Here is a 14,850-nt window from a genome sequence, read left to right as displayed (position 1 = left end):
GCAATCCCATTCACAGCTATTAAAAAACAGCCCCGTGGTAGACCATCTAAATCTAAATTATCTAACAATAACGACGAGAACGAATCAGAGCCCATAGAACAGATCCAATCGGCTATAGATATCACTCAATTGAGCGCTCCTGTGGAGACTATTGACCCGACACTACTCAGCAAGGATAACATGGCAAAATCAGGGGGGCGGATAGCTGAAGTGGTAACGGCTATCCTTGGGGCCTCCATTCGGTACCCATCTTCGCTGATTGACAAGGCCGTAGGTTCGACTCCTACACCCCTCACCAAAACAATTACCACAAATTATCGTGGCAGCTGCAAGTGGGTGCCGCTGCCAAGGCTCGCGTGCTAGCGCTTTATATCTAGCCACCGTAGGGCTTTTGCCCTAAGAACCGCACCAATTCTCGGGAACCCTTTTAAAAACCATCCGACCCGCCCACGGGACAGGACACCCGAGGCTAGCCTAGCTAGTGGTTAGTCCCTTATGGGGCAAGACTGTGACGGCCAATAAGTAGGCTGCGATGCCGATATTGGTAACTGGAAGCTCAGAAGTGGTTGGAGAGTGGTGTTACGAAGTTGAACTGCATGACGCTAAATTATACTATGACCAAGAAGGAAAGGTCACTTTGGTGTTTGGAGCGTATGAACCATACGATTACAAACAAGATGGAAGTATGTCACAAAGTGGATACTTTGGTATGGGACACGCACCAAGTCACGTGAAGATATGTTTAATATACCGTTATCTTGGATAAGATAAGGGTATATAAAACAACGATACATCATTGGATTATATCGTATACCTTATACTTGCTACCTTTCAAAGGTATACGATATAGGATATACAAAACATGGAGGACTGGATATATAAGGACGCTCTTTTACTATCATGTATTTAGTTCTTCATAGCTCTTTGACATAAGTCACTTGAATACAACAGTGAGAGTCAGCAAGGCATTCTAACTCGTACGGGCACCAGGCTGTACGGGGGATCTCTTCTATCTTAGTTTGTTACTATTCCCAGTCACCGTCTCATTACTGTTCGATACTTCGTTACATACGATCCATCACGCTCCACTATCTCATTGGTCGGAACCTGTGCGAGGTTCAATTATCCTAACGTATCACGACGCACCGCTGTTAGAACTAAGGTGGATCCAGGTCCGTGACAAAAGAGCTATCGTCTTGACTCCGTGATACTTTAGGGCTCAAGTACTATTGAAAGAAAATTGCCAGATAAGGAAAGTATTACCCAATTGAGAAATTAACAATGGCAGGAAACACCACAACACCAACTAGCAGTACTGTTGGAGGAAACAGTGACGTGGCTAGACTTCAGTTGAGAATCCAAGAACTCGAAGCACAATTGGCAGCAAAACAACCCAAGACACCCAAACCTCAAATCTTCGACGGCAAACGATCAGAACTTAAGAATTTCCTCACGCAAATGGACATGCATGTGGCAATCAATGCAGTATCACTCGGAACCAAAGAATCCAAGGTGGTCTTTGTGGCAACATGCCTCACTGGAGAAGCGTTTCAATGGATTGAACCAGTGCTTAGGGAATACTACAACAGTGAAAAGAAGGATTGGAGCGACCACACTAAGGAAATATTGGGATCCTTCAAGACATTCAAAGAAAAGTTTCAACTCGCGTTTGGCAATATCGACGAGGCAAGAAATGCAGAAAGGCAACTACGACAACTACGACAAACAGGATCTGCACGACAACTAGCAATCAAGTTCAAACAAATCGCTATGATACTCGACTATAGTGACGACGTACTCATTGCAATGTTTGAAAACATGCTAAAGGAAGACGTTCAAGTAGAACTCATCAAGATGGATCGACCAGACAATATTGACGAATTTATTGAACAAGCTGTCAAGATCGACGACAAGCTGTACGAAATCAAGCAAAAACGACAAGAAATACAAGGATGGAGACGCCATGGGACGGCGCTACCAGCAAATCAACGACGACATAGGTCAGGCAATCATGGGCAGAGACGACATGATCCATATGGACCAATGCCCATGGAACTCGATGCAACCGTAGAAGCAAAAACCTATGAAAAGAAGAAAGTTAGGTTCGACAAGACCACAGTCAAGTGCTACAACTGCAACAAGACGGGACACTACGCAAAAGAATGCAGAAGCCCAAGAAAAGAAAGACAGATCAAAGCAACGCAAGAAAACGGTTCTAACGAAGAAGACCAAGAAAGATACGCCGAATGGGATAACGACTATGGCGTAAACGACTATCAGAACGATAGAGATATATGCAGCAGCTTTAGCGGAACAGAAAGCGAAATGAACCTCCACCTCACAACAATGCATGCAGCAGACTACGAAGAGGTAGGAAACGAAAACAACAGGGTTGACGATTATCCAGAAATCGATGACGAGCCTAAGAGCCAGTACCAGGACGCTCAAGAACGGCCAGAAACAGAAATCCCCACTAACGACGAATGGGAAGAGATTAAAGCACTAGGAAACCCATGCGGATCAGATTGTCAAGTGCTATACAAAGACCCGAAACATCCAGGGCATGGATCCATTGCATTTATCTTCTGTAATGACGATTGGTGTAGTGTGCATCTGGATGCAAAGCAAGGGAGTGGATATTTTCCGAGACCACACCAAGAGATAAAGCCAGAAAACTGCAAATGGCTAAGAAGGGACAACGAAGGACCCTCAAGGATCAGTTTGGCGAAAACTGACAATACCGCTATGCCCAATACAGCGAAGCAGTCGGCAGGGACTGGGGACACGAATGAGGCCCAAAAGCCTGAAGGACCGAAGCGAAGACAACGAACACTAGTACCGCTAAGGAACGATGAGGAAAGTCCAGAAGAAGACAGTAACGCTACGAGACAGCGAAAGATTGAAAACAACATAAAGCAGTTAATGCACGAGTGGACTACACTACGAAAAGAAGAAATCGAACGAATCGGAAAAGTAAAAGACTTGAAAGCCACCGCACACGGACGACACTTCAAGATAACGGCCAATATCTTAGGAAGTGACGTACGAATCATGATTGATTCAGGAGCGACAGGGAACTATATGGACCCAAGGACGCAAGAGAAACTGCAGATACTAGGACGAAAGAAACCTACACCGATACCATTGATAGGGCTCAATGGGGAGAAACTGTCAGAAGAAGGAATCACCGACGAAACAGGGTGGTTAGCCATGAGCATTGATGGACACCTCGAGATGATCAACTTTGATATTGCGAAACTAGGAAGAGATGACGTAATCCTAGGAATACCATGGTTGAGAAAGCACAACCCAGAGATCCAATGGGATAAAGGACACCTACATCTGACGAGATGTAGATGCGGAACAACCCGGACTATCAAAGCCTCTGAGACGACAGAGAGCCAGGAGATCGACATTCAGGAAGCAATAGATACTCCTTAACAGGATGAGACCAAGGGTAGGGTCATCGCTGAAGTCACGGAAGAGATTACGCTGCATGAAGAGCAAGAAATGTTCAGGGAACTTTTAGAAAAAGCGGCGAAGGAACGACAACTCGCAAGCAGTACGAACGTTGCGTTACCAACAGAATACGAACAGTTCAGAGATTTGTTCGACGGAACATACCAGGCCTTACCAGACCACAATGAATGGGATCATACTATTCCACTCAAGGAAGGAAAAGAGCCAGTACCTCAGAAGATTTACCCAGTGTCGGGAAATGAAGAAGAAGCTCTGAAGAAATACATCGAAGAAAATCTAGAAAAAGGGTACATATGACCATCGACATCACCGGCAGGATACCCAGTATTATTCGTCAAAAAGAAAGGAACAACAGATTTGAGAATGTGTGTTGATTTTCGGCAACTCAACAACATTACGGTTAAGGACAGTTACCTCTTACCACTGATCACAGAGATACAAGATAAAGTTCGAAATAAGAAATGGTTCACTAAACTTGATATCACCGACGCGTATAATCGCCTCAGGATCAAGGAAGGAGAAGAATGGAAAACAGCATTCAAGACCAAGTTTGGACATTTCGAATATTTGGTCATGCCATTTGGACTCACCAACGCACCGGCAACATTCCAGAGATACATCAACAATGTGATCTCACCATATTTGCACGACTTCACCATCGCTTACTTGGATGACATTTTAATATTCTCTAACAGCATGGAAGAACATGTGAAACACGTGAAATTAGTACTCGAACAACTAAAAACGGCAAAACTACAAGTGAAACTAAAAAAGTGCGAATTCCATGTACAAGAAACTGACTTCTTGGGACACAGGATCACACAAGAAGGAATACAGATAGAAAAAGAGAAAGTTCAGGCAATCAAGGATTGGCCTCAACCAAGGAACCTTAAGGAACTACAGTCATTCATTGGATTGATCAACTATTATCGACGATATATTGAAAACTACGCAAAAATCATGACACCGATGTTCAAGTTACTGAAAAAGGAAATACCATATGAATGGAACGAAGAACAACAAAAAGCATTTGAAGAAGCCAAGAAACGACTCACAAAGGCACCTATTTTGGCACAACATGACCCCGAATTACCAACAACATTGGAAACAGACGCATCAGACTTTGCAATTGGAGCAACCATGACTCAACCAGGAACAGATGGAAGACCCAGACCAGTTGCATACTACTCAAGAAAGCTCATCGACGCAGAACTCAATTACGAGATACACGATAAGGAACTGTTGGCTATAGTGTCAGCACTTCGGCATTGGAGAGTATATCTCGAAGGAGCAACATTTCCGATACGAATCATTATGGATTACAAGAACCTTACCTACTTCACGACAACAAAGGTATTGACAAGAAGACAAGCCAGATGGTCAGAACTACTAGGAAATTACTGGTTTACTATCGAACACTGCAAAGGCAAGGAAAACGAAAGAGCAGACGCTCTCAGCAGACGACCAGATCACGAAGAAGGGATTAAGAAACCCGAACCGGCATTGCTACGACTAAACAAAGAAGGACACTTGGAGTATAATCCACAAGTGGCTACACTCGCAGCAACGGCAGAAACAACAACAGATTCAGAATTACAAGACAAAATTGTTGAAGAAACGGCCAAGGACGATTTAATTCAGTCTTTGATCGAAAACGAAGACGACAAAGTTACAGCAACAGAGACAGGATTAGTATTTTGGCATGGTTTAATCTATATACCGAAATCACTAAGAAACGAAATCATTCGACTCAACCATGACACTTTAACTAGTGGTCATCCAGGACAACTCAACACAATGGAACGAATCACCAGGAATTACTACTGGCCACGAATGATGAAAGACATCGAAACCTATATCAAGGAATGCGACGCATGTCAGAAAAACAAGATCAGCAGACACCAACCATACGGGTTACTACAGGAAATCAAAGCACCAGATTACCCATGGCAATGGATTACGATGGACCACATTGTCAAACTACCAGAATCACGAGGATGTGATGCTATTCTAGTAATAGTGGATAGAATGACGAAATACGCACACTTCATACCAACAACCGAAGGAACCAACGCTGAAGAACTAGCAGAAGAACTAATAGACGGAGTGTTTCAACACCATGGAATACCGGAGATCATTATCTCAGACAGAGGACCCACATTCGCATCAAAACTATGGAAATCAATGATGGACCTTATGGGAGGAGAACAACGACTATCAACAGCATTCCACCCACAGACAAATGGACAAACAGAAAGGACAAACCAGACATTGATACAATATCTACGGCACTATGTGAATCACCATCAGGACAACTGGGCAGAACTACTATCTATGGCTCAGCTGGCATACAACTCGGCAAAACATTCGACAACCGGTGTATCACCATTCTTTGCAAACTACGGACGAGAACCACGATTAATGGGACAACCAAAGTTCAAGGAATCAGTCAACGCTACAGCAGAAGAAAAAGTACAACAAATGAAGGCGTTATATTTCTATCTTCACACGGAAATCATCAATCAAAACAAACTTACGACGGGATATTACAACGAAAAACATCAGAAGGGACCTGATTTCAAAAAGGGGGAGAAGGTTTACCTTTCACGAAAAAACATTCAAACTACCAGACCAAGCGACAAACTCGATCACCTACGAATTGGACCATTCGAAATTGAAGAAAAAGTTAGCGAAGTCAACTACAAACTGAAACTACCCAACACTATGAGGGTACATCCAATTTTTCATATCTCATTATTGGAACCAGCACCACAGAACGCTAAGACACAGGAGGAAATCACTATCGAACAAGAAACCTATGAAGTTGAAAGCATATTAGCGGAAAAAGAATCACCAAACGGAAAGCTCTATTACCTAGTCAAATGGAAGGACTACAGCACCAAAGGAAAGCACCTGGGAACCTATTGAGACCTTGTTGGAGCTGAGGAAGTTCTAGAGAGGTATCGCCGACGGCATCCAACGAACCGGAGGGAAATTGTTTAGAACTGGCGAGCCACGCGTCAAACTCCTCGACGGTCGCAGCAAGAGCACGGGATTCCAGTTGTTCTCTCATAATTTCAGCATCGGCAGCGGCTACCTCTGCTTCAGAAGGAGGATTTTCGGAATCCAAGATTTCCAACACTCTTTGATTGTGAGAACGCATGCTCACGACACGCTCATTATCAGACTCTTCAAGACGACGAAGACGTTTTAATTTTGCAAACAACGATTCGATTTTATCTTCGGTCTCTCGAATTTCGGCTTTTCTTTTCTGACGATTAGACTCAAGGGTCTGCCATTCCCTATCACTATGAAACCGGCGTTCACAAGGACGACCACGACGAGTGCAAGCAGCACATTTTTCATTTTTATCAGCCATTACGCAATCAAAACCGTTGAATCGGCAATATTCGCAAGGAAACTCGACAATGAAACCGTCCTTTCGAATTTTGGAAGATTGGGAAATGCGTTGAAGAAGTTTATCAGCTTTAAGGCGTTCAGGATCAGCTTTGGATTTCGCTTTTGAACGAGGCATTATGGGAACGACACAGAAACATCACTTACCAACGGAAGAAAGCAGGGTCACGCTGGGAACGAGGGCGCGTCTTTCTACTTATACTATCGAGGACGATAGGCTGAGAGAGGGGGAGTGATGTTACGAAGTTGAACTGCATGACGCTAAATTATACTATGACCAAGAAGGAAAGGTCACTTTGGTGTTTGGAGCGTATGAACCATACGATTACAAACAAGATGGAAGTATGTCACAAAGTGGATACTTTGGTATGGGACACGCACCAAGTCACGTGAAGATATGTTTAATATACCGTTATCTTGGATAAGATAAGGGTATATAAAACAACGATACATCATTGGATTATATCGTATACCTTATACTTGCTACCTTTCAAAGGTATACGATATAGGATATACAAAACATGGAGGACTGGATATATAAGGACGCTCTTTTACTATCATGTATTTAGTTCTTCATAGCTCTTTGACATAAGTCACTTGAATACAACAGTGAGAGTCAGCAAGGCATTCTAACTCGTACGGGCACCAGGCTGTACGGGGGATCTCTTCTATCTTAGTTTGTTACTATTCCCAGTCACCGTCTCATTACTGTTCGATACTTCGTTACATACGATCCATCACGCTCCACTATCTCATTGGTCGGAACCTGTGCGAGGTTCAATTATCCTAACGTATCACGACGCACCGCTGTTAGAACTAAGGTGGATCCAGGTCCGTGACAAGTGGGCGGTAGTGGAGCAATAGGAAAGATAAGGAACTATTGTATCTAGCTTGAGAGGACAGAAGCGGCAGCCGGTTACTATGGGTGCATATATATAAATGTATAGTAGCTTAATGTGTATCCCCCCAATACTCCTAGGGGGGGCTGAGTCTAGTGATGCGTGGGGGTGGGATACGTTGGAGGAAGGTGGCCTAGGTGTCACATTGGAGGATGAATAGGGGTGAGGGCACGCTAGTCAGAGTTTGTACTGATTAGGTGTGCCCACGGGTTTGGAACTATAAGGGATCTCCGGAAGGATTAGCCTAGGGAGAGTGCCCAAAGGTCCCTGGCATATCGGCCATATGGGGACGAGATAGTGATTTTTGAATTTTGCATGTATGACTCTGATAGGGGTGAGGCCAGTAGGGTGTCACCAAGGCTTCTAGTGGTCTGTCATAGCCAGTAGGGCTGGGTACGGACAATAAACTTGATTAATAATAATAATAATAATAACATGGCAAAATCAACGGCTCCAGTCACCAGATCAAGAGCCTACCTTAAACAGATACGCAGACAGCGCATCCAGGCCCACCGCCAAGTACGTACACGATCTCAAGATTCGGATGAGATACCACTACCCCAGATATCACAGCTTCCACAGATAAACATGACAATAGAAGACAACAATGTCATCCTAAGTAGCACAGCTAGCTACCGTGAACTTAATGATAACACAACTATTAATTCAGAAGGCTATACAGAACTTTTGAATAGTTTCCATCCCAGTCAAGGACCACGCGTAGCCCCTATTAAGGAAGAAGAGGAGGAGGATAATCTATAAACTGTACAAGATATGAACACATGCTCGTCTCCAGATGTTCTCGACTAATGAGCGTAATATTTGAGATTATACAGTATTATTATTATTATTATTAATCAAGTTTATTGTCCGTACCCAGCCCTACTGGCTATGACAGACCACTGGAAGTCTTGGTGACGCCCTATCGGCCTCACCCCTATCAGAATCATGCATGCAAAAATTCAAAAATCACTATCTCGTCCCCATATGAGATTATACAGTATAACACGCATAAATCCAAGGATGAGGTCATAGCCACATTCTTACGTGATCCCCGAGCTCTCCGCGCCTCTGTGATTGCAATTCAGGAACTATGGAGAAACGAACTAAACAATATAACGCACCAGCCTGTGAGTCTTATACATTAACTCCTCTATCCCAAACCTAACGACAACAACAACAACACTAATAACAATAAGAGAGCCCGTGTGGCCTTATTTGTCAATAAAAGCATCGATCCGGCTAGCTGGTCTCACACTGTCATATCGCCTGACTATCAAATCCTACATATTCGCTATCAACGTTGCCTACATTCGAATTCAAATTCTGAACCGCACGATCTCTATATCCACAATATCTATAATGAACCACGTTCGACAACCTTTACGCACATAGATCGAGAACTAACCCGACTAGGATGCTCACGAACCACAGCACATATAGTTCTTGGGGACATGAACGTCCACCATCCAGCCTGGGGTGGCCCTGGCACCAAAATCGACGAACAAGCCACAGAATTGCTTGAGATCATGGATCGCCATGGAATCGAGCTTGCTACCGAAGAAGGACTAGTCACCTGGGAACGTGGCCAATCACAATCGACAATCGATCTAACATTCTTATCTACAACCTTATTTCATCGTCTTATATTACACGAGCGTGCAGGTCTGTGGGATCAAATTCGCGCTCGAAACTGCGCTTCAAATTGCAGATCAGGACATACGAACCAAGAAACTAGTTATTTTCTCAGATAGCCAAGCCGCGCTTAAAACTCTCATGAACCTGCGTATGGTCTCTGGTCAAACGTACATTCAGGGCTGTGTCGATTCACTGAGGAAGTGTACGGATGAGGACATCGATGTAACACTGAGGTAGATTCCAGGCCATGAGGGCGTTCCTGGAAATAAAGCTGCAGACAGGGCTGCAAAACGTGCGGCTCTAATGGGCGCACGAAGGCAAATCGTACCTGGAGATCTATTAAGTGAAGGATGGACCATACTCGCAGCAGCTGCAAAACGCAGAATACGCCAATCAACCAAGGATGCCTGGGAGAGACGGTGGGATAAGCAAAAGGCAGGGAAACCTACCAAAAAACTTGTCACTCAGCCTTCCAAGCGCACACTCCAATATTGGACCTTTCTCCGCAAAGCAACATCGTCAATACTGATACAGCTGCGTACCGAACGAATCGGGCTGGCGCATTATCTGTGGCGAATTAACAGGCGAGAACAACCATACTGTGCCTATGGCCTATCTGGTCAATCAGTACGACATATCCTCATGGAATGCCCACTGTATGAGAATGAACGCGGTCTCATGTGGTCACGAATCAAGGGATTCCGACGCACAACAGATCTGCAAGCATTACTTAAGGAAAAAAAGGCCGCAATTGCAATCGCGCAGTTCATCATTGACACGCGAGTGCTTGATCAATTGTGTGAGGTAGATCCGGAAGCAGTTGGCACCTATGAAAGCGCAGAAATAGTGGCTTAATTGGAGCCTGCAAATGACAAGGACACTGACGTGGGAACATGTACGAACACGCACGTAGATGACGTGCGTTCCAGGTCGACGTCGTTATCAGTAAGGACCAGGATTGACACAAATACAAGCCTTGGAACAAGTGATTCAGAGCCAGCCAACGGGATGCGATGTAGAGGACGTACAATTCGGATTTGCAAAGGGTGAGATACGCAGATTTTTATAAGGGATACAGGATATGTGGGTTTGAAGCGAACTGGTGCAGTTCGGAGGACTTGAAAAGAATTTGGGAATTCTTGTAGGCGGGGCGTACGCGCACTAGCCGACCAAGATGTTTGATTTATTTGTTTGTTTGACATGTTTGCATCCGTTATTCTTGTTTCCTTAGCTTCCGTTCTCTGTGGCGCGCCTCTATGGCGCACCACCCGTGGCTGGGCCGCGGATCTATTGGTGCCTGCAGGCTTAGGCACACACCTGGATAGCGGCTCTTAGTCAGCGGCCAGCTACAGCGGGTATATCAATACTACTACTACTACTATAAACAGCACGTACTTGGGGTGCCGGAGGCGGAGGATGCTGAGGCTCCAAGAGAGCCTCAAAACTTGGGTTTTTTCATTGATTCTACGGGTAATAGGTAAATCATATATGTATTTCTCATGTGCCTAGATTTTTTATATAATTTACATGGCGTTGGTGGACTTATAAGCATTAATTTGAAGAATTTGAATATTTTGAGCGTTGAGCCCATGTGCGCGTTGAGCCCGGGCCGACCCCCAGTCCGAATAGGGTGGGGGGAGGTGAAGCGACGGGTATATATAGATAAGAATATCATTGATCAATGTAACATTATAGTGAATTCTAGGCCACAAAGATGTTCCTGGAAATAAGGCTATAGATAGAGTGTGACGGCTGAGCAGAATGTTATTCAGAAGCACGTCCGATTTGATATTCCTGAGCCAACGGAGCCGGAGGAACGTTGTTCTGGGAAAGGATTACAGCCAGAGGGTAAAGCTTTGTCACGTGATAAAACCACAACATATCAAGCCCCCTGAGATAGCTTCACATCCGTCAATGGCGTTAACATTCGCGCCTGAGCCGTTACTACGCTCTTACCTAGTAAAACTAGGCTCAATCGACAGCGCTTGACTCAGACGATAACATGCGTGAATTACAGCCTTTTTCCGGCCGGATCTGGTGGCGTAATTTCAGAAATTCATTCTTTTTTTTTTTCCCCCGGAATCAAAAATGCCTATTCCCCTTGTCCGGTATATATTTGTGGAAATTGAAGTACTGCTTCCGGCCAATGATAGGTCTAATCGAAGTTCAGAATCTGCCTTAAAAACACGAGCAGGTTGGGGATAACCTTAGCAGACTTGTCACCAAAAAGATATCCTATGACTGCCGAGTAAGTAAGGAAGCAGCTGGTCCATATTTAAGGGTTAGGACCCCAATCCTTAAGCGATGAAGCTATCTTTTTGAAGCCTACAGTGCCGCCTGACTCGGTCATTTTAAAGACTTAATCCTCTTGAGATGTGTGGATTACTGATTTCTCTCTAAAGCGAATGAGTTCAGTCGCCTTCAATTTTTTTTCGAAGATGTGGGTAAAAGCGCGGCGAAGACACCCAGAAACGTATCGATGAGCGGTTTTACCTTAGGGGGTGGCTCACGGTTTTCTTCTTAATTATCCTTGTCGTCCCGTTGGTCCAAGTGGGTTCGCCTCCAGCAGATACCGATCTCAGTTTCATCAAATTCAAGACGTCTGGTCTTGCCCTTTTGTATTTGTGCTAGCCAACCGGTGCGGTCCATTGTACTCATAGTTTCCCAGATATGGGCCTCCGGCCATGCGGAGTCCTGAGGGAGCGGCGTGGAGGTGCTAAGCTGGCTGGAGGACGTCGTCGTGGAAGTAAGGAAGAAATATCGAGAAAAGGGTCGGAAAACCAAGTCTTAACTGCGTGAGAGATGACGAGTAACTTGCGGAGGCGAGCGGCTGACTCTCATGAGGCAGTTGTAAGGAGGAAGAACCCCCGCAGTACGCAGTACTGATCCTGCAGTATGATCATCACGTGACGCAATCCCAATGAAACAATCTCATCTAATCAAGGTTAGCCCTCAATAAATTTACCGAGGTTACTACTACGTACAACAAGTTTTCTTAATCCGCCTATGATGTAATGCCGTCTCTCTACGGACAACCGATGCCAACCCCATCTGCACTCTGACATTACATTCTTCACGACACCATGTCCCTAGTAACCGAGTAAGTCTCGTGATTTGAGGTATAATTGTGCATATATGTCAACATATACTGATTGACTTCTTAGGATTGTGTCGCGTCTAGATATCAATATTGATCGATATCACTCCCGTGCTACTGAGCATGTCAATGCGAACAATTTGAAGGAATCAGCCTCGCCTATTCATAATGTCCGAAGTCTTCAGGCTACAGTGCGGGCCTTATCCGTGGACAATCATGGTCTACTGTCTCGTCGCAATCTACTGCGCCTACTGAACCAAGCTCGCCGGGACAACTTGTTTTCATTCCAAGCTGATAGTGATGCTTTCAAAGGAGAAGCAATTGACGAACAGTCTTGGTTCTTACTTGCCAAATTTACCACGCAGACATTGGGTAGTGTCCTTGGCCTCCTACTCGAACAGTCTTCCTTGCTTGGCGCTGAGATTGATTATTGGAACGATGTCCTCGGATCAAGCATACTCACTGGACATTATACCATTCAAACGGCGCCGTCCAGGATATGGTTGTGGATATCTGAAGTCATTTCAACTCTGAAAACTGCATCTGCACGTGAGAACATGACGTCTCTGAGTTCAATCAGCAGAGATTGGAAACGCTTCTACCAGATCGTTCAGAACAATATCCAAGAAGGCGTTTTGCGGAACACCAGAAATACGTTGTCATCACCACTTACCCGATGTAGGTTGCAATTGAGACAAAAGCGGAAAGCACTCGAAAAGCTCAAGGATTTAAACGCCAGTGCGATTGGTATTCTTCTCGAGGAATGTCTGACATTTGCCAGCAATGAACCATCATCAGACCCCATTCACGCCAAATTTAATCGTGAACGGTTTCATGGATTATACAAAACTGTGTTATTGGTTGAAAATACCCTTCAAGATCTGTCGCAGTCATTAGAATCACCTAAAATTTTTGAAGAAACCGTTTTTCTCGCAACTGACAATATGTTCCAGGAGAAGCAGCGTTCATCTCTTGAAGAGCAATCGGTACAAGCGAATGATGTTGTTGAGGGATTAATTTACGTGCTGAGGGACAGGATTCCAAACAACCTTGCTTACAATCAATATTTCATCCGCAAGCACGGCCGTCCATCTACCCTCGCGCGTTACTGGTTTCCAACAGTCATCACATTAATGTCACTGAGTACATCGCTGCGTGTTCTCACAAATCGCAGAGCCGAGTTATTGGAATGGGTTTCTGAATTTGGGGCCACTGTCGTCGACTTCTGGAGAAACTGGGTTCTGCAGCCGGTGGGTAAGCTGATCGGGACGATCCGGCACGATGAGCAAAGTGAAATTGCGATTATGAGTCGAACCAGCTTGGAAGCGGATAGACAGAGCCTTGAAAGGATGGTCATTGATTTCGTATCGGACAACAGCTCGCAGAGTAATAGTGGAAACACGCGGCCCGACGTTTCGACTATTGCAGCGCAGGTTAGAGACGGGGACCTTACACCTGTTTTAAAGGCTTATGAAAGAGATCTTCGTAAGCCCTTCATCGGAACAATTCGGGGTGACCTCGTTCGCGCTCTTCTCATTCAGATACAAAAGACGAAAGTGGATGTGGAGGTAGCTATGGGGGGTATTGATGCCTTACTCAAGAGCCAGGAACTCGTTTTTGGGTTGGTATTTCTCGACAATGACACGGGGAGAACATGCTAAGGGTCTTCTAGGTTCATCGGTTTGACTCCAGGGTTGCTGATAACATACACCACTGTTCGGTGGATTGCCAGTCTCTTCGATAGCAGGAAGGGCTTCAGAGCGGGAATTGAAAAACAAAAGTTCAGGAACGCAGTGCGGTAAGGCTTCATTCATCCTTTACTGGGTCTGAAAACGGTTGAATCTCCATGCTGACCTTTGTTTCATTACTATAGGAATATCGATCGTATTCTTGGTGCATATCCAACCACGCCAGACAGTGTCCTATCCTATCGAGACTACGGACTTTGCATTTACGAAGCCCAGATCCTGAAACGGAGGGCTCAATATACCGTCCCGAGATCATTTTTGCCAATCTTTCAGCAGGATTTGACGGACCTTACAGACCTGAGCCACGGGGTATGGAGACAACGAAATGCTCTTCAGCGCATACAATGGACCTACTCGAAATGGTTCTGAGGGTTTTGGCATTCAATATATGCGTAGCGATCGCCTGTGCTTATACCACATCATCTGAGGAAGACATGTCAAATTGGGGGGGAGGAATTGGACACTTACAGGGCATCGCTTACTACTTGTACTATACCTAGTAAATCTGTACCAGTCCCATGCACGTAATGAATATCGTCTCGGACTAGATCTCTGGCCTAATTATGTAAAT

The 14,850-nt window shown here is 44.8% G+C and overlaps 3 protein-coding genes across 3 annotated transcripts, besides 10 other annotated features; all 3 read left to right on the top strand.

The window, feature by feature from the left end:
- Positions 1-1,281: 1,281 nt before the first annotated feature.
- Positions 1,282-6,694, top strand: TSTA_121340 (retrotransposon polyprotein, putative; the record flags this gene model as incomplete). The annotated part of the gene is made up of 5 exons (XM_002482338.1): positions 1,282-3,273; positions 3,445-3,767; positions 3,797-3,845; positions 3,886-6,357; positions 6,437-6,694. The coding sequence occupies 5 exons, from the start codon at positions 1,282-1,284 to the stop codon at positions 6,692-6,694; spliced, it is 5,094 nt and encodes a 1,697-aa protein (XP_002482383.1).
- Positions 1,519-2,400: a mobile genetic element.
- Positions 3,004-5,892: a mobile genetic element.
- Positions 3,226-4,353: a mobile genetic element.
- Positions 5,182-5,703: a mobile genetic element.
- Positions 5,254-5,904: a mobile genetic element.
- Positions 6,695-8,209: 1,515 nt separating the features above from the next.
- Positions 8,210-8,230: a microsatellite.
- A 402-nt stretch (positions 8,231-8,632) lies between these two features.
- Positions 8,633-8,652: a microsatellite.
- A 310-nt stretch (positions 8,653-8,962) lies between these two features.
- Positions 8,963-8,994: a microsatellite.
- Positions 8,966-9,442: a mobile genetic element.
- On the top strand, positions 9,251-10,289 carry TSTA_121330 (uncharacterized protein; the record flags this gene model as incomplete). Its single annotated transcript, XM_002482337.1, has 3 exons — positions 9,251-9,465; positions 9,551-9,582; positions 9,679-10,289. 3 exons carry the CDS (start codon positions 9,251-9,253, stop codon positions 10,287-10,289), a joined length of 858 nt encoding a protein of 285 aa, XP_002482382.1.
- Positions 9,420-10,106: a mobile genetic element.
- Positions 10,290-12,500: 2,211 nt separating the features above from the next.
- Positions 12,501-14,827, top strand: TSTA_121320 (uncharacterized protein). The gene is made up of 4 exons (XM_002482336.1): positions 12,501-12,534; positions 12,599-14,152; positions 14,204-14,329; positions 14,405-14,827. Exons 1-4 carry the CDS (start codon positions 12,518-12,520, stop codon positions 14,646-14,648), a joined length of 1,941 nt encoding a protein of 646 aa, XP_002482381.1. The 5' UTR covers positions 12,501-12,517; the 3' UTR covers positions 14,649-14,827.
- Positions 14,828-14,850: the final 23 nt, after the last annotated feature.

The sequence above is a fragment of the Talaromyces stipitatus genome, genomic scaffold, assembly GCF_000003125.1.
Source record: "Talaromyces stipitatus ATCC 10500 scf_1105507295555 genomic scaffold, whole genome shotgun sequence".
Taxonomy (NCBI): domain Eukaryota; kingdom Fungi; phylum Ascomycota; class Eurotiomycetes; order Eurotiales; family Trichocomaceae; genus Talaromyces; species Talaromyces stipitatus.
The sequence above is the reverse complement of the archived record's forward strand: the minus strand, read 5'-3'. Positions and strand labels throughout refer to the sequence as shown.